This window comes from Stylophora pistillata, chromosome 4, assembly GCF_964205215.1.
Source record: "Stylophora pistillata chromosome 4, jaStyPist1.2, whole genome shotgun sequence".
Lineage (NCBI taxonomy): Eukaryota > Metazoa > Cnidaria > Anthozoa > Scleractinia > Pocilloporidae > Stylophora > Stylophora pistillata.
In genome coordinates this window covers 39,219,813-39,239,021 of record NC_142522.1, presented here as the reverse complement: position 1 = coordinate 39,239,021, position 19,209 = coordinate 39,219,813, and the positions used below count along the sequence as shown (strand labels likewise).

Genomic DNA, 19,209 nt, shown 5'->3' with positions numbered 1-19,209 from the left:
CGGTTTTTCCTCCAGCATACTAGTAGCTGTTCGTTTTCGTCTTGAACTAAATCTTTCGTGTGGAAATTCAATCCACTCATGACAAAATATATTGTTCACGTGCGTAGGATCTCAAAATTAAACAGTGACTCTGCTATTTCATGTTAAATGGTAAAAAATGGTACAGCTGCCGATGTATTAGTTGTTTGGCTATAACATAATAGCGGAGCTCGCAGCGCGCGCAGCGTAGCCCCATAATTATACAAAATGGTAGTTGTTACCCATCAAACCGAAAAAATTTGGACCTATGACCGGACGAGCGTCCGTACAAGGTATTACTTTTGGTATGTACGGTCAACTTAACCGCGGGCATGCCAACGCCACGGCTTTGTCCAGTAGTCCAGTGGTCAGTGCACTGGGCTTCGAGTCGGACGACCCGGGTTTGAGTCCCGGCCGGGGCAAAGCGTTTGCCTCAGGAGACGCGCGGGAGAAAAATTGCGAGCTCTGCTTTCAGGCTTGGCTAAATCTTTATACGACTTAGAAATTGACTATATGCCGAATGTGAAGCAGATATCGAAGACTATTGACCAAGAAGGAGGATAGAATTGCTAATATTGCTAGACGTAGGAGAAAAAATGTTCAGTAAATACAGTGGGAATCTGCTGACCGTCAGTGAAGCATCCTCTTATCCATTTCAACAATCCAAAGGGAGAATATTAGAGGTATGACATACAAATATTAATTCGTGCAGCTGGACTACTTGAATCATGAGGGGTCATTTGAAAGAAGGCATGGAGTTCCCACTTCTGTGGGTGTTCCATTTAAAGCAAGTCATAGATTCAGTTAGACTTGGGTACAACTGTACCCACGTCGCTGCATCAGTCAAATTTAAAATATTTCAATTAAGCTGGCCCAAAGACGATTCACAATCGCACACAAAGATAGCATTGCCTATTTAAAGGAATGCGTTAGGACAATAATTGACAAAGGAGTCACCTAGCACCCTACCTAAGGGAAGACTTGTCGTGAAAAGGGGGCACATCTCTTAAGTATAGAGGATGAATAATTGCAGAGGTGTGTTTTACTCACGAAACTCGTCTCTCGGTAGCTTAAGTTTGATTGCACAGAACCCTTAACGGCTCCCCCGTACAAATAAATGTCGTTGCAGGTGCAAGACATGATAAAAGAAAAATATGAATACGAAACTCCTTTTAAGTATCTCATCACTACATGCAAATGATGTCTTTAGTCATTGTTGGACACACACTTGGAGTTTAAGTTCGATTTTAAATATGTGATTGCGAGGAACCCTATAGGGCTACCCCGTGCAAATAAATTTTATCGCAGGTGCAACACGTGATAATTGGAAAATATGAATACGAAACTCCTTTTAAAAATCTCATCACTTCATGCAAATGATGTCTTTAGTTCTTGTTGGACACACACTTGGAGCTTAAGTTCGATTTTAAATATGTGATTGCGCGGAACCCTGAGCAGCTCCCACGTATAGATAAATTTCGTGGCAGGTGCAAGACATGATAAGAGAAAAATATGAATACGAAACTCCTTTTAAGTATCTCATCACTTCGTGCAAATGATGTCTTTAGTCCTTGTTGGACACATACTTGGAGCTTAAGTTTGATTTTAAATATGTGATTACGAGAACCCTAAACGGCTCCCCCGCATTAACAAATTTAATCGCATGTGCAAGACATGAAAAAAGGAAAAATATAAACACGTTGCCAATGATATTTACCCTAATAAGTGCTTTACTTCTTTGTTGTTGTTTTCTGTGGTTATATAAGTAAAACGTATTGCTTTAACTAACCATTCTGTCTTGCTTTGTCAGTGGTAACACAGAAAACATGGCTTTCAAGGAGATTCTCGTCCTCCTCGTTTTGGTTCATGTAGTTGGTTCTATTAGAGTGCTAAACTGCCGTAAGTATCTGTAGCCTACATTTGATTTATTTCAAAATAATTGCACTTTAATCAAAGTTAAAAATTCTTCATCATTTACTCTCTTGGCGATCACAAAGGAATTGTTTCCCATATCCAGGAAAGAAAACGTTCTTCATTGTGGTTTTGTAGATAACTAAAAGCTTAATCGTTTGTCTTTAATCTTTTCTTTAAGACATATCCTTGTTGTATTGATCCACATCATTTGACATTAAAGGATTAGGAATAATGCTGCGGTGAGAGTGCTCTTCTTCCACCACTGTAGCTCGGGTTCGATTCCTAGACAGATGTCAGATGCGGGTTAAGTTTGTTGTTGGCTCTCGTCCTTGCTCTAAGGGTTTTTCTCTAGGTCGTTTTGTTTTCCACCTTCCACAAAAACCAACTTTTCGAATTCCATTTCGATCTGGAAACAGTAGACGAGAAAAGCCATTTTGGGAAATGTCCATTGCAAAATTCTCATTCATATATTTAGTTCCTATTCCTATGCCCATTACCTCAAGTAATTTGTTTCTACTGTACCTCTCAGGGGGACGTGGTAAGACTGTGATGGTTCATGGTGGGAAGATGATGTTGAGCAGGCATGTACGTGCCTTTAGGATTACAGGAAGGGTAAGAATTGCCAGACGTGGGATGGCACCATTCAGATACCGCGTATCAATATTGAAGAAGATCAGAGGAAACAGGTACAGGCGGACATTTTGCCCCAGACGTTTTTGGTAAGTTAAATAATGAAACCTCCTGATTCCATTCTTTTTCTCTTACTGAAGATTCCACCTATTTTGACGCTAATTGCTGCATAACGAGATTTCCCCTCTAAAGAGGTTCTCAGAGGGTTAATCGCTAGCCGTAAAACGGCAAAAAAAATTCAGCTATTAAGGCTTAAAATTTGACAAATTTTAACCGTTGGTCGTAAAATAAAGTTCGTTTTGTATCATTTTTGGTTAAGCGTCTGCCGTAAAATGGCTAGTTTTTTAACTGTTAACCGTAAAAGCTATCAACCTATTGACACCTACATTTACAACTTTGCAGTTCTATTGCAAGTACTGTACATTTCTACAACCTTGTAGACTCACCAGCGATTGTAGTAATCATTGTTACTTATCGATGAAAGTGTGGGACGTGAAATGTGCGACGAGCAGTATCTATAAAGAGCATCTACAGTTATTCTCCTTTGCAGCAAAGTCTAAGTGCTCTCTGAGTTGTATCCGGGACTTCGTTAATTTGATTTTAAATCAAATTAATTAACTGATGAGGGACAGACAGAGCCGTAGTGGGTAACCTTGCGATGGTTTAGCTTCCCATCGTAATCAAGACTCGTTTCCTGCAACATGGAAACCGAGAAAAGTTTTAGACTTCATATTTCAGTTTACCTCAACTAATGGATGACTTTGACTTTGTACTAGTTTTCCTTTAAATTGTATTGGTTTTTTTTTTTCTGAAGCAATCGTCGGTTCAGATGCAAAGCCATTCCGAGAATCTTACGTGGAGCAAGATGCAGACGACGCCTCTTACTGCCAGGATTAACGAGGATTAATAGTAGATGGCTTCGTGTGCCTCGTCTGTTGCGGAGGCTGATGAGAAGAGTACAAAGGGTTAGAAATTTAGCATTTTTCACTTTTTTCACGATTTCCCGACGCAGATTGGGAGAACTTGAGACTGTTACGCAACTCCCAACGCTTGAATGTTTAGAGGAGGTTAGATAAACACGAAAAAATCTTCTGCGGCTGTTATAAAATAATTTATTTGATTCGAGTGGTTTTGTTTTATGTGATTATTCAAAACAGTTGGAGGTCACTGATTACAAAAAAGCCGTGGGACTCAGTAAAGAGTGACCGTGACCGCTTAATAAAAGAGAAAATTACACTGAACTACGGGGGAAAAACCCGATCATTCGACAACCGACCACTTATACAGGATGATTGCAAAATGCGGCACCGCTTAATACGGGTTCGGCTATACATATACAAAGATCATTACTAACTGCTGCTATTTCTCTTCGATTTTCCAGGGACGGTTCAAGATTAAAGTACGATTGTATGCAAGGGGACTGTATGGATGCTTCGAGATCAGAAAGTAAAAATGCTTCTCGGAATAAAAGAAATGGCTAAAATAAAAGTTAATGTTAGTAAAAGAAAGTAAAAATGTTTCTTGGGATGAAAGAATAGACTAAAATAAAGTCAGTGTTAAGGGGACTTTGTATCCTATTGCTTGATTTACTAATACGACAAACCCCGGAACATCGAACCTCGAACCTAATATCTCTATGATTACCCCCCACCCCCTCCACCCTCTCATTGGAAGTTAATTGACAGTCAATTTTCTCGAATCTTCCCTTTATACTCTGTTTATGACAACTGGCTGATTTTATATTATATTTATCGGTCCTTAAAACAGTTTTAAACTGGTAACAATACTTTTGAATTTAATTCCGAAAGCAATAAAAACAACAACAAAGAATGAGTGTCGAAAGAATGAACCCTTCCAGGTGGTAAGTCTTAACTTAATTGGAGGACGATCGTCTCTCACTATTGTCCCATCACTGTGGTGTAAGGCATCACCAATAGCAAGGTCATGTTGCGAAAGGTGCGTTGCGTGTATTTCGGAGAAAAATGCAAAAGGTTATTCAACGAGAAAAGACCATACGCAACGAATGCAGTCAATTCACCGTGCGATCGACCACCTTGGTGCAGGAAGAAGTGTTCGAAAAGTTTTGCTTATTTTTTCTTGTTTTGTTACGACGCATGATATTACATGCATGATATCACATGCTATGAATATTTTATATCAATTTTGCTCTTTCGAAAAGATCTCTGGTACCTGGGTAATAAAAGGATTTCAAAAGCTTCTTTGCATGGTGACTTATCTTAAAAAGAAAGAGAAGGAATCTCGGACCTCGAAAATATTTGTGGTCGCTTAAGAAGTCGAGCAAAGGTAGCTTACCAGAGAGTTTTGGAAACTAGAGTTGAATGAAAAAATAAAACGGTTATCAATAGAGTGGTCGCTTTAAGGAAGTGGTCGCTTAGTAAAAAAAACATCACGCAATCACCTTTCACTTTTCGATTGTGTCCAAGTAAGATAAATCTTCTATAGAATATTTGAACTAGACCAATTCATGAACAATCGATAACCTCCACTCCTGATAACGTCTCCGTGAACTATTTCATCAAATCTTCTTGTCCTCCATTTTTATCTGAAATTTCTGTTGAAAAATTAGACAAATTTTAATCGATGAATGTCAGATTGATTACCTTCTTTTCGAAAAGAATACAGAAAAGAAAAGATGAAAAAAAAAAAAAACAAAAACAAAAACAAAAGGATGCGAGACGCATAGGATCTGCTGTTACGGAATACCTCACAAAATAACTCGCGACAAGCAGAGAGCCTTCTGGCTAATTTCAGACCAGAAAGGAAGGGAATATATTTGCCACACGTGTATCTATAAAATATTTACCCACGTTTGTAAGAAATAAGTGAAGCTGAAAAAATACGACAAATAACGAAAAATCAATATGGTTGTTTAACGGAATATTCTAAAGCGATTGCCGAATATTAAAGTTACGGGTAGATTTCTCCTAGAAAGCGATCACTTTGAGCATTTTTAAGAGTCTGAACGCTGTAAAGAAAGGTTTGTGTTATTTACCGGCAAAACTGTTTTCTTTTAGTCTAGTATGGTGAGAGGACCTTATTCCTCGACGTAAGAGATTTCTTTATTCGTCCTTAAGTATTGGATTTGCATCAAAATGTGACTTAAAGGTGCGCTTACACAGTAATTATAATGGTTCGCTTGCAGTAATGAATTATAAGAGCAAGTTTTCTCAGGTGGGATACGTCACAGAAAGCTGGCAGCAAAATTTGCTCTGAGGGATGGATGATACTTCTTTGTTATTCTTATATTTTATGCTGTTGATCATTGCTATAAGTAAGACGTAGTTAGGTTTTTGTAAATCATTACGTATTGTTTTCCAAGTGAAAACACAACCAAAATGGCTATCAAAAAAATCTTCATTTTTATGGCATTGGCTTTTGCTGTTGACGCATTTAAATGGAAACATTGAGGTAGGTCTCAACAGTTTGTGTTTGTTTCTATTTTGTGTTTTTTCTCTTCGATTTACTCCTGAAAATTCGCGATCCTCGATCATTCTGGGGTATTAAGAATCTCTCGCCGTTCTCAAAATAATTGATTCCAGAGTATTTCCAACCTGCAAATCATGCAAGCTGTTAAGGAGAAAAGCCCTTATTCACAAGTTAGAGTATAATAATTACGAAAGGTCTGCAAATCAGACTGTTAGGGAGAAAAGCCCTGATTCACAAGTCAGAGTATAATGGTGACGAAAGGTCTGCAAATCAGACTGTTAGGGAGAAAAGCCCTGATTCACAAGTTAGAGTATAATAATGACGAAAGGTCTGGAAATCAGACTGTTAGGGAGAAAAACATTGATTCACAAGTTGGAGTATAATGGTGACGAAAGATCCATGGAAAAAAAACTACGGGTTTTGTAATTTTGGAGCAATTTCACAGATCTTTCAGTGCCCTTTTGACGGTTCCGATCGCTTTCGGAATGCAGCCGGATCTCTCGAAAAACTGTTAAGAAAGTCTCACATTAATTTTAAGCTTTGACACATTCTTGGGGAAAAGTCATTTGTTGTCAAGCTTGCGGGTCGGAAAAATTGCCAAAAAAATTCAAAGAACCACATATCTTAGAACAAGCGTTGCTTTGAAACTCAAACAAAGTCTTCGTTAGGATAACCATGCAATCACAAGAATAAGAGCTAGGGGTATGGAACATTTATAAGTTAGTACTTCAAGAATATTGCTGAACTGGCGCAGGCCGCTCAACTCCCTCCTCCATTGATCTACTTCGTCAAGACCTGGGAATTCTCAAAAACCCTCGTATCGACCATTCGAGACCATTAAAAAATATTGAGACCATTCAAGAATATTCTGGAGTGGCGCAGGCCGCTCAACTCCCTCCTCCATTGATCTACTGCGTCAAGTCCTGGGAATTCTCAAAAACTCTCGTATCGAGCATTGGTCGACACTAGTTAGGCTAGAGCTTATGACTGGCGTCAATCACAAAGGAATGTTGGCCCACAATTCCGCTCTTAGATTTCAAAAATAAGGCTTTTTAAAAAAAAAAAAAAAAAAAAGAATCACGTGCTCAGTCCTTTTAGTTATTTTATAACAAGGTATTAATCTTGAAATTTCAGCCATTTCATATTTTACGGTGGCCCAAAAACTGTCACGGCAAAAGAAATAACCTCGCGGCAAAAAGAAAAAGACTCACGGCAAAAGAAATAACAATGTCCTCACAACATAAAAGAGAAAGTTGGGGCTGAGACGAGTTATTTCTTTTGCCTTGAGGTTCTTCCTTTCGTCGTCAGTATTATTCTTTTGCATGTGGTGCGAGGTTATTTCTTTTGCCGTGACAGTTGTGGGCCTGCGTACACATATTAACCTTGGCCATGATTGCTTTGTGCGGGAAATTGCACGATTTTCTGACAAATTTTAATGTTTACACGATATTTAGTTATTTTTTTATTGTTAAATTAAATCATGTGGGAGAAATTTTTCCCTTTTCCGCGGTGGAATTTCCCTGTAATGAATTTCAGTACATTGAAAAACTGTCTTTCTGATTGACTTTTTCCTATTTCTTTCTCTCGTCATTTCGTACAGCAGAACAACCTTATTCCTACAGTTGTAATTCGCCCACTGCATATATGGAGGTTTCAATAGCTGCAAAGCATCGATTTCGTATATTTTCTTTATCTCACCCAATTTTTATCTTGCATGATAGAAGACAACTTTCCCGTGAGGGTGGGGATTCTCTGAGCCTCTCCCCGGATCCCCTAAGGGTCAGGAAAGGTCAAAGAGCTACGTTGGGAGGAAAGTTTCATGTAGGTGAAAAAGCTGGAACAAACTGATACCACAGTATGGAAAAAGTTTCCAGTAATAGGATGGTTTCGGTTCCCCTGTTTTGGGATGTGGCAGGGTTTTTAGTTAAACTTCGTTATTTTTCTTTGATTTTGGGGGATTACGTGGTTTTAAAGGGGGACAACCGAGAGGAATCAGTTATCGGTAACAGAGTATAAAGGGAGGATCATAGAAAACTGATTGCCTATTAGCTGTCAATAAAAGGGGAGGGGGGAGGGGAAGAGGAATATTGTAGAGTTTTATGAGGGATCGGGTAAATTTTTCGCGGAAAAAGCAAAATGTACCGCTCCCTCCCCCGGGAGATATATAATAACCAGCTTCTATTTAGCGTTCTTCTTTTTTTCTCAACTGGTGTTGCCTTAAGCACACGGTCCATTAGATGCGAAGAGCTGGTTGACACTCTGCAGCGGGCACAGTGCCCACTAGTCTCCCTGGCAGCCGTTTTTAGTCTCGTCACACAACGCTCCTCCCCACAAACGGCTGCTCACATTCGAACAACATTCCTTTCCCTTTGTTGTCTTTGCACCAATGAGATCACTGAGATTGTTTCTTATGTGACCAATCAGAGCACAAATTATTCCCGCGTTTTCCAATTCTGCATTTCATCGTAGTTTCTTGTTGAAGGAAACGCTGAAGAAGGTTTTGCAAAGGGGTGACGCTATATCGAAGGCGTTCGTCGAGGGTCGAACACACAAGTTTATAGCACAGCGGTTAAACTTGAAATACGTCATGTAAGCAGTTGCACTTGTTCCCCACGAAAAGTTTAAACCCGAAATGTGTAATATCGTATACTCCGTTAAATTCCTTTTGAGGCAGAAACCATCGGTTATTAAGGTATATTTGATCGAATGCACTTCTTCCAGCGGTTAGCCTGTCGAACTGTAATGCTAATTACCATGTGAGGGTAAATATTTCGTACCTTAACACCTCATGATTTAATGAGAATAGTGACCTCTATATTAAACTTAAAAACTAAATGTCGCGTGTGGGTGTATAGTGAGTTAGCTACTTACGAGAAAAATGTGAATTCCACAGTTGTACCCATCCTTCTGTTTTAAGTGCACCGGCTCGATGCGAGGCCGTGATAGAGAAAGCCAGCCCGTTTTGGCGTAAGCGACCTCACTACAAATATAATGGCAGGCATATGTCATTCTCAAAGTGGCTGCCGTTTCAAATTGAAGGAACGGCTTTTTTCACGTACGACTTTACAATTTTACACTTGTTATAAGCACTGAAAGTAGGCATTGCATGCCTATCGTGTTCGCTCCTCTGTTGGCAGAACAGGGTCAGTCGCTACTGGATAAGTAGGGTTTATTACTGCGAGGGACGCTTTCATACATTTCATGAAACCGGAGTACACATAGATGATTTTCATATATTCAAATTCATAGAGTAGCCGCCACGATTACGCATTCTAGTGTCTTGGTCAAAAACTGTCTTCAGTTTTTAAATGCCATCCTTTCGCGGGGTTTCGCGGGTTTCATAATTTCCCCGCTGACCAATATTACTGTTTACTCTTACCCTCGACGAACGCCTTCGATATAGCGTCCCACTTCGCAAAGTGATCGTTGTTTTATTTGTTCCACTTCAGTTGAGACAAAAAAAAAAAATTTATTTTTGGAAAAAGTTCTTTTGATTTTCCGGCGAATATTAGTTCCTGTCTGGTTGTGAATGTGAGCTGCTATTCAGCGACTAGCGAGTTGTCAGTTTGTAAAGCTCGCTACCGACAATTGATCAAGTTCAAAAAGGCCTCTGTTCATCTTGAAGAGCTCAAAGATAAATTGAAGAGAATCTTCAAGGATCGAGATTATTAAGTGTTGAGAGCGACGGTGGAGAAATCCAAGCTTCGTGCCGTGGGAAATCCTCGCAATGTTTACAGTTCGATCCTATCAATACGACTTGTATCTCTAATGCTACAGCCAATTCTAATATTTCTACCACGATCAGCCAACAGGGACGTTATACTCGGGCAAGATTTCCTATTGGTTCTATTGGTGTATTCATTTAGATGCCCCAAAATTATATCACTGGATAAACAAACACAAGAAAAACATGCTCAGGGGTATCAGAGCTAGATAAACAGAGTAAACAAAACATTTTTGTTTTGTTGCCTCTTGGGAAATTGAATTCTGTGGTCCATAGAGAATGAGAATTCACACTGTCGTGGGAAATTGAATTCTGTAGTCCATAGAGACTGACAATTCACACTGTCTATTCAGTATGCCGATGCAGTTTTAAGTAGTCTATGAATAGTCTGGAACAACACAAATGTGCAATATATGAGAGCCTAGTGACAAGTATGTGCCAATGATGACAAACTGTTACAGCCAAAAAATGTCAAAACAGGACCCTGAAAATGTCTGTTAGCCCAGATTTTAACCCACGGGCTACAGCTACTGATATAAATGAAGTTGATATAAATGTCTTCATACGAATCTGATCTATTCAAAAGTCTGAAAGATTTGCAATCTCACTGAATAGTGACTAATAGCAGTCTAAAATTTTTGCTCAATATGCAAGCAGAATACAATTTGATACTGGCAGCAGCACAAATGAAGAGATTCAAGTTTCAAAGAATCAATTGATCAATATAACCCATGGAATCTTTCATAGCATTCTTAATCAAACTTCAGACCATTATCATAAATTATTTTTCTCTATTACATGTACATGTATACAGTAATTTCTTCACAAGTGAAATGTAACTAATCTCAAACAGATGTTCCATCTTTTGTGACTTCACATGACAATACTTTCAATTGCTATGATAGAGTATGAGTAGCACACAATTCATTTTTTGTCACTAATCAGACAATGAAATTGACCAGTAATCTGATTTAAAAATATGATGAATTTATTACTTCACTCATTTTCTTACCACAATGTAGTTGGAGGGCCAAAGAAGCTGTACTGTTCTCCCCAACCCCCTCCCCCACAGTGATTTCCACCACTCTGTGCTCTGTTTTTGTTATTGTCAAACTTTTTTGCCCTGCCCTTTGGCCCTCTTTCTTTAAGTCCTTAAATCTGCCTCTGCCCAATACTTGATACAGTTAAGTCAAACACGTTAATGTCACTTATTAGTAATCAGTGATCCAATGCCATATTCTCAACAGTTGCCAATACTACTGATGGTATTACATCATCATCACATGAATCATTGGCATTTTCCTCTTCCAATGCTGAGCTTTCTAGGGGTGACAATGACATATTGTCCACAATGAAAGACTTCACATGGGCATCAATATGGTTTAACATAACTCTATGGTAAAAAACATATGCAACACTTTGGTGGCCATCCCTTCCTTCCCTACTAGTTTCCTAAACATAGGACTGCACATTCTTGGAGGGTCCAAAATGTATGACTCTATGAAGACTTCAGCAGTCAACGCCCATTCCCAAGACTATTGTTGCTATCAGTAGCTGGATGGTACCACTGTCAGACTGAAAGGACTCCAAAATGTTATGCTTATTGGCTTCAGGAGTGCAGGAATGCAACATTTTAACAAGCACATGTTTTGAATCATTTCCAATTAACATTAAAGTAAAACATTAATGGTAGCATAAAGTAAACCACATTATCTTATAGTCTGGCACTATATAATAGTTCTTTCTGTTTTTTCCTGACTCTGTTTCAGTTCATCAGTAAGCCAGCCAAAATAGAATTCCAGTTCCATGTCCTTATCCATATACTGCACAACATAAGCAACATTTGATTTATTTTGACTTTCCTTAATTTCTACTGCATTTTTGATGTTCAGAAGGTTGAAGACTCACAGAATGCTTCCATTCAATTATCTTGGGATGTTCCCCAACACATCAAAAGGAAAATAGACACCATTCATCTATAATGAAATTTCTAATAACAATAGTAATATAATTATGAAAAATTTATGAATTTTAATAATTTAATAATAATAATAATAATAATAATAATAATAATAATAATAATAATAATAATGTCATTCAGTGCTAAGAAACATGCAGAAAGCTGTCGTCTCTTGCCAGGGCTTTCAAGGTCCTATCGGACTGAGTTCTTCAAACGACGTTAGCTTCAAGCATATGTTTTTAATAGGTTGATGGGACATTTATCTCCATTTTAGGGTCTAGGGGTCTACCATCTTAGAACTTTTAGGTTTTATTTGTGTCAGGGACAGGTCCTGTCAGACTAAGTTCCCTAAACGATGTTAGTTTCAAGCATAGTTTTAATAGGTTGATGGGACATTTACTTCCTTTTAGGGTCTAGGGGTATAAAAGAAGTATACAGAAGTGTATACTATAATGATTATGTCTTGTATTTAGACACAATATTTTTGCAGGTGATCATGTGTAATATAACACAGACAGAATAAAATAACGATAACCAAAATAAGACCACAGTGTAATACTAACACTGACTAAACTATTTACATTTTCTATTTACAATATTTACATTCTTATTGTCCTTTCCTTTATACTGCTTAATTTAAAACATACATGTAACATAACATTTTGCAGCAGACTCGTTTTTATTTAAACACTTACCACTGTCTTGCAACATGTGCTTCATCGACGGCAATGGCACAGAGTTTTTAGGAATACACAGAGTTCGTCAGCATAAATCTCCAGCGTTCGTTCTTTAACCACGCTTCAGGGGATCCGTAAACTAAGAAATATTCGCCGCTTTCGACACGAGTGCGTTTACCACCCTCAAGTGAACTTATGTTACCAGCTTTTAGCCCTAGCTCCCTCAAATGGGACACTTGGTCGTTCATAAGGCTTTCCCCAATGGTGAGACAACGACGATGATATGACCAGGCTCTTGTGAGGTAAGATCAAACACGAGTGGTAGTGCTTCATACAGGAGAGATTTCCCGAAGCCAGTAGGAAGATTGACAAATACATCCTTTCTTTCCTCGACTATTTTCCTAATTCCAGTTTTTTGCTGCGCATTTAAACTAGGAATTCGAAATGTAGGTTCTGTCCTGGTGTACCGGTGCACAAGGGAAATACCATTGTTCTCTCTTTGTTTAGGAGTCATTGGTTGGCTGTTGTGCATTGTTCGGTCTTTTGTATCGGCTCTTGTGAACCGGTATACGAGGACAGAACCGAAATGTATTACAAACAATATCAAACGCTTCGTTAAAGGACGTCATTTTGTAAGCTTTGAACTCGAAGATGAAACAGCCAATATGATTGGTTAGACTACTTTGGCGCGCACAGTTCTCAACATATGTAACCCAAATAGTGATTGGTTTAAAGGCCCATTTTCATCCGAGATCCTATGCAGTCGTTTGTTTTTGTTTTGGAATCGCGCTATTGTTAAATGGCGAACTCTGATAGTCATTCACAAACACAATTAAAAAGAAAAACAAAGATTTGATGAAGAACACAGTAAACAAATTTGCAGCTAAATATTTGAGACTGAAAAATCATAAATCGAGTCTGTGTATAAAACTTGTACAAAGCTTACTTGATGTTGAAGAAAATTGTTCGGCTTCAACACTAACTAAAATATAAACAAATAACCAATATTGGCCAAAACTGATTTACTTTACGCATTTAAATTATAGAATAATGACTTGGACAAATGAGATCGCTTACATACATATCTCAGCATCTCAAGTAAAAATCAGTCAAATAATTATTCTCACCTCGAAAAAATCTCACCGGAGTCTCTAGTTCCATCGTAGGAACAATGCAATAACATTTCTGCAAAAGCACTGTCTGTAGTGTTACCGAAACCCATTGTTGTTTTCCTTGCCCTCCATAAATCATACACAGACCCTCGAGGTCAAATAACCTTTGCCGAGCTGGGCAGACCTGGCCTTCCTCTAGACCGGTTCTTCGGCGGCATCAACTTTTCAAATGATGTTTTTCACCGTCATACATGTAAGAATTAAAAACTATTTACTGATATGGATACTACGATAGTTTGTTGTTCGCACATGATTCAAGATGGAACTTTGAAAGCCCTCATTAGTAAGATGGAAGAAGATATCAAAGCGATTCCGCAACTTCGAGGAAAATAGCGTATTTTTCATATATGAAAAATGATCTAAGTGCGCAAGGCATCTCGGTTGAAAATGGGCCTTTATGTAGCGGAAAGGAATGTTGTTCGAATGTGAGCAGCCGTTTGTGGGGAGAAGCGTTGCTTGACGAGATTAAAAACGGCTGCGAGGGAGACAAAGTGCCCACTGGCGCCAGTTAATTACGAGGTTAAACATCAAATACTCTCTCTGCCCGACATTCCCATTCCATCGTTCCTAAAAAATGTAAGTTTACAAGTTTTCTATTTGATTCTTACTGTTAGTTTGAAACTGAACTAATCTGGCCTGTTGTATAGTTTGCCACACCTGAAACAACGCAGCGTGATTCAAAATTACAAAAAAGATAATTTTAACTCATTGACACCTGCAAAGATTACCGGATATTTTCGGCTGTAAATCCCGCGTGACTTCTTCGGAGTTGAATTGCAAAGGATACCCACTGTTTTAGATTATACTAAATTTAATTATTTGCCACGACTCCAAAATGGCATGATTGAATACGTCTTTCGCTTCTTCTTTTCCAGGGAAGGTACAAAATTCGAGCAAAAGGGAGAGATGAAGACAGCAAAAAGCGCATTTCATGCCTGGAAATGGAGTTAAAGACAAGAAGTTAAAAGTAATTCTTCTCAGGAAATAAAGTGGATTGCATGAAATTTCATCTTATCTTTGACTGCTTTTGAGAAATTACAATCAGCTGTTAAAATTACACTAAAAATCCTGCTCAGGATTCACTTTGAACCTTGTAAGTGTTCAAGTTTTCTTGCTGAGAACACAGGTAACAACCCCCTCTATATTCCACATCCTCTACTGAGTGTGAGGGTGGAACATCAGAAAAGACCAATCCTTCACAGAGGTCAAACACGGCGCATGCACGAGAGTTTGAAAACAACAAGAGGGATTTCCGAGCGCATATCTAGCGTTAAGTGAGGAAGAAAAGGTTTACTGAATTCCTGACTATTCCAATGCGAAAGAAAAATGAAAGAATGATTTTGGAAGAAGATTTAAGGAAAATTACACAACCCTTATTAAATGAGTTTAACTCATATTTTTCAACCGTAGGAAGCCGCACGACTGAGGCTGTTGCAAAGCTGGCATAAGGAAATAATATCATCTGTTCAAACTCATTTACACCAGATCTTATATCATCTTCCGATGATTGCTTGGAGTTCACTCCCGTGAGCATCGAAATTGTGAGGCGTGTCATCTTGTCCTTACCATTAAACGGAGCACCAGGACCCGACAAAACCAAAGCTAGAGTTTTCAAAGACGCTCTACAAGTAATACTCGGGCCTATTACTGAGATAATCAACTGCTCACTCGGTACCTCTACAGTTCCATCAGACTGGAAGATCGCTGAGGTCATCCCACTCCTAAAAGAGGGAGATCACGGAGAACCTCTGAACAATCGGCCATTGTCACTACTTAATGTTATGTCTAAAATTTGTGAGAAAATTGTTCTAGAACAATTTATCACCTACGTAATCACGTCACGTAACCGTTTGTCATTCCATCAAAGCAGCAATAAGTCCTTCCATTCAACTGAGACCTTGAATATTTATACTACCGATCTAATTTTAGAGGCGATGGACAAAAAGGAAATCAGCGCATTAGTCTTACTCGACCTCTCAAAAGCTTTTGACAGTATTTGCCATCATAAGTTACTCCAGAAGCTCTCCGCTGTAGGTGCCTCACCCGCCGTAGTTCAGTGATTCCGTGGCTACCTTTCAGATCGGATCCAATCAGTGCGGATGGATTCTGTGTTATCTTCTTTTGTATTTATTTAAATGATCTGCCAAACGCTACTCAATTCTGCCAGCTCGAGTCATACGTCGATGACTCTAAAGTTTTGCTATCTTTTCGTGTAGCCGATGTCATTGACGCTAAGTTCAAGCTAAACTGGTTCAGATCAACCGCGTAAAATACTGTTTTGATAGAGAGACTTTAGTTTTAATTATTACATCTCCTGTCTTTAGCAAAATGTTCTACTGTTCGTCCGTGTGGTCAAATACCTCATCTAAGAACATACAAAAGCTGCCACTCATCCTGAATTTCGCCTGCAAAATCATCTGCAGCACTCGGAAATGTGACCATGTAACGCCATTACTGGATGAACTCAACTGGCTTCCAGTTGACAAAATACTCAAATTCAGAGACGTTTTTATAGCTTATAAGTGTGTCAACAATTTAGCTCCTGAATATCTATGTGCTAAGTTTAAAAAACGATCTTCTGTACATAATCGTATAACTCGTAATAATGAGAAGATTGACATTCCATTATTCAGATAAGCTACCGGCCAAAGGTCCTTTGCCTATAGAGCAGTATCTCTGTGGACCATGTTAGACGAAGACCAGAGAAACGTTACATCTGTAAAGGCCCTTAAGAAAGTCATGAAACTTGCCATGAATGAATGATCGAGTGACAGTTAGAATTGAGAATTTAACAATAGCTTGTTAGATATAGTTAGCATTCATATTTGTAAATAGGTACTGAAAAACCTTTTTGGGAGTATTTATTATTAAAGTTTAAAGTTTAAAGTCTTATTTTACTCTTCAGCTGCACAGCGTTCTTTCGTTTGTATTGTATTAAATATATTGATCAGTAGTTTCACTAGCAACGTTTGTGGCTTCCCTTGGTGTTGATGCATGGGATCCCATGAAATTGGGTTCCCACTCCACTGATGAGCAGTCTCGTGATCAGTGGGTAAAAAAGGAAAAAAGCGTATCCAAGGGTGGGGATGAGTATGTAAAATGAACATAAAAGTTAGGTGTTAAAATTGAGGGAGCGACTTCCGTAACAACAGCACGCTCCTAAACTCAATATAAAATTGCACAAAATATATATGTTATATATTATTAAAATAAAAAATAAAATCCAAATAAAAAAAAATGAAGTTAAAATATTATATAAGAGTAACTGTTAGCAAGACGGGGGGAGGATTTAGGGTTTGGGGTCAAATTTTTAATGTAATATTAGAGTTTTGGTTAAAGTTAGGATTAGGGTTATATTAGGGTTAGGGTTAGTGTTAGTTAGGGTTTTAGGGTTAGGATTAGATTAGGTTTAGGGTTAGTCCTAGATTAGGGTTGGGTTAGGGTTAGGTTTTGGGTGGGGTAAAGGTTAGTAATAGGTAAGGGTTTACTAGGGTTTGTTGTATGGGGTCTCTGTTTTCGACTCTAGGAAGGGAAAGGGGGTTTTGGTAGGGTAGGGAAAATGGAATATTGATGAAAAGAAAGTATTCTGCTTTTATAATTATTTTCATGGACATGTTGCTGCAGGAAAGGGAAGCATATAGGTAGAAGAGAAGCAGTCTTTATTCCTATGACTTTCTTGATTGGTGGTTGTAGGGGATGTGGTGAAAAACTGTGTCAGGCGTATTAAATTATGGATGGATTATGACCTCCAAGAGGGGATTACTACTCATCTGGTAGCCAAGGGATTATCATCCTTGATAGAGAATTATCATCTCTTTTGTCGCATAATTAACTAGCTTCTGGCCTGCATGTTATGTCAGCTATTTTGTGACTGGAGGGCCTCATCCCCTACCCCTTTACCCCACAAATGTGTTCTTATTGTTGTCTCTAGCTAGTAGGTTGAGAGCATTAAATGTTCAGTAAATGCAGTAGGAATCTGTTGACAGTCAGTGAAGCATCGTCTTATCCATTTCAACAACTCAAAGCGAGAATATTTGAGGAATGACGTGGAAATATCAAAGCGTGCTGCTGGACTCCTTGAATCATGAGAGGTCATTTGAAAGAGGGCGTGGGCATGGGCATGGGCATGGGGTTCCCACGTCAGTGGGTGTTCCATTTAAAGCAAGTCATAGATGCAGTTAGACTTGTGTGCGACAGCGCCCACGTTGCCACATAGGTCACATTTAAAATAATTTAGTAAAGCTGGCCAAAAGACGAGTCTTTGTCACAAATAGAGATAGCATTGCGTTTTTAAAGGCACATAACACCCTATCTCAGGGTAGATTTGTCGTGGACAGGGGGCACATCTCTCATGTATAGGGGATGAGAAATTACGGAGGTGTGTTTTACTCACGAAACTCGTTTTAAGTAACTCGGCACTTTGTGCAAATGATGCCTTTAGTCTTCTTGGATAATTCTCTTGGGAGCTTAAGTTTGATTTTGCGAAACCCATATCGGCTCCCCCGTATAAATAAACTTCGTCGCAGGTGTAAGACATGATAAAAGAAAATTATAGATACGAAACTTATTTTAAGTATCTCATCACCTCGTGCAAATGATGTCTTTAGTCCTTGTTGAACACATACTTAGAGCTTAACTTTGATTTTAAATATGTAATTGCGAGGAATACTAAACGGCTCCCCCCGTAAAAACAAATTTTATCGCAGGTGCAAAACATGATAAAAGAAAAATATAACTATGAAACTCATTTTAAGTATCTCCTCACGTCGTACACAACATGCCTTTAAATCTCGTTGGATATATACTTGGAAGCTTAATTTAGATTTTGAAGATGTGATTTCGAGGACCCTTTGGCTCCCCTATACAAAGAAATTTTATCGCTGGTGCAAGACATGAAAAAAAGGAAAAATACATATACGTTTCCATTGATAGTTACCCTGATAAGTACTTTACTTCTTTATTGCTGTTTTTTGTTGTTATATAAGTAAAACGTATTGCTGTGACCAACCATTCTGTCTTGATTTGTCAGTGGTAACACGGCAAACATGGCTTTCAAGGAGATTTTCGTCATTGTCGCTTTGGTTCATGTAGTTGGTGCTGTAACAGTGCGAAACTGCAGTAAGTATCTGTAGCCTACATTTCATTAATTTCAAACGACAACACATATTCAAAGTTCAAAATCCCTCATCAGTTACTCTCTTGCCGATCACAGTGGAATTGTTTCACATATCCAGGAAAGAAAATGCTGTTCATTGTGGTATTGTAGATAAATGAAAATTTATCGTTTGTCTTTCGATGTAAGAGTCAGGCTAATCAATCTTGTACTGCTCGGAACGTTTCGATTATTATACTGCTCGCCTTTGTCAGAGGACGAGGCCAAAAGTTTACGAGTCGCTATTCATAGCACCGTAGTAAATGGGTTGGCAAAATTTTTTATTTTTCTACTGAATAAAATTTGATAACAACTTTCTTTTTCAAATTTAAAACCGAAAACGATAGTCACAGCAAAATGATTTAATAAAAGTATTGCACTCTTTTACCTGCATCATACGGCCCGATTGGATATTCCACCCGCCTTCGAACCTGTCCCATGGTTTTTTTAAGGTTCAATTTTTTTTTAACTAATATCCTTGTTGTATTGATCCATATAATTTGACATTTAAGGAC

General features: G+C 38.4%; 1 protein-coding gene and 1 long non-coding RNA gene across 3 annotated transcripts; both read left to right on the top strand.

Moving 5' to 3' along the window:
* Nucleotides 1–1,773: 1,773 nt before the first annotated feature.
* Nucleotides 1,774–4,127, top strand: LOC111337297 (uncharacterized). Its single transcript, XM_022943572.2, has 4 exons — nt 1,774–1,917; nt 2,462–2,651; nt 3,377–3,527; nt 3,944–4,127. Exons 1-4 carry the CDS (start codon nt 1,845–1,847, stop codon nt 4,010–4,012), a joined length of 483 nt encoding a protein of 160 aa, XP_022799307.2. The 5' UTR covers nt 1,774–1,844; the 3' UTR covers nt 4,013–4,127.
* Nucleotides 4,128–11,057: 6,930 nt separating this feature from the next.
* Nucleotides 11,058–16,439, top strand: LOC148733671 (uncharacterized). 2 transcript variants are annotated; one of them, XR_016000775.1, is made up of 3 exons: nt 11,070–12,672; nt 14,418–14,509; nt 14,953–16,439. It is a non-coding gene; the product is annotated as an uncharacterized LOC148733671 (long non-coding RNA). The 2 variants fall into 2 exon arrangements; XR_016000774.1 differs by lacking the exon at nt 14,953–16,439 and having other exon boundaries at nt 11,058–12,672; nt 14,418–14,546.
* The last annotated feature ends 2,770 nt before the right edge of the window (nt 16,440–19,209 follow it).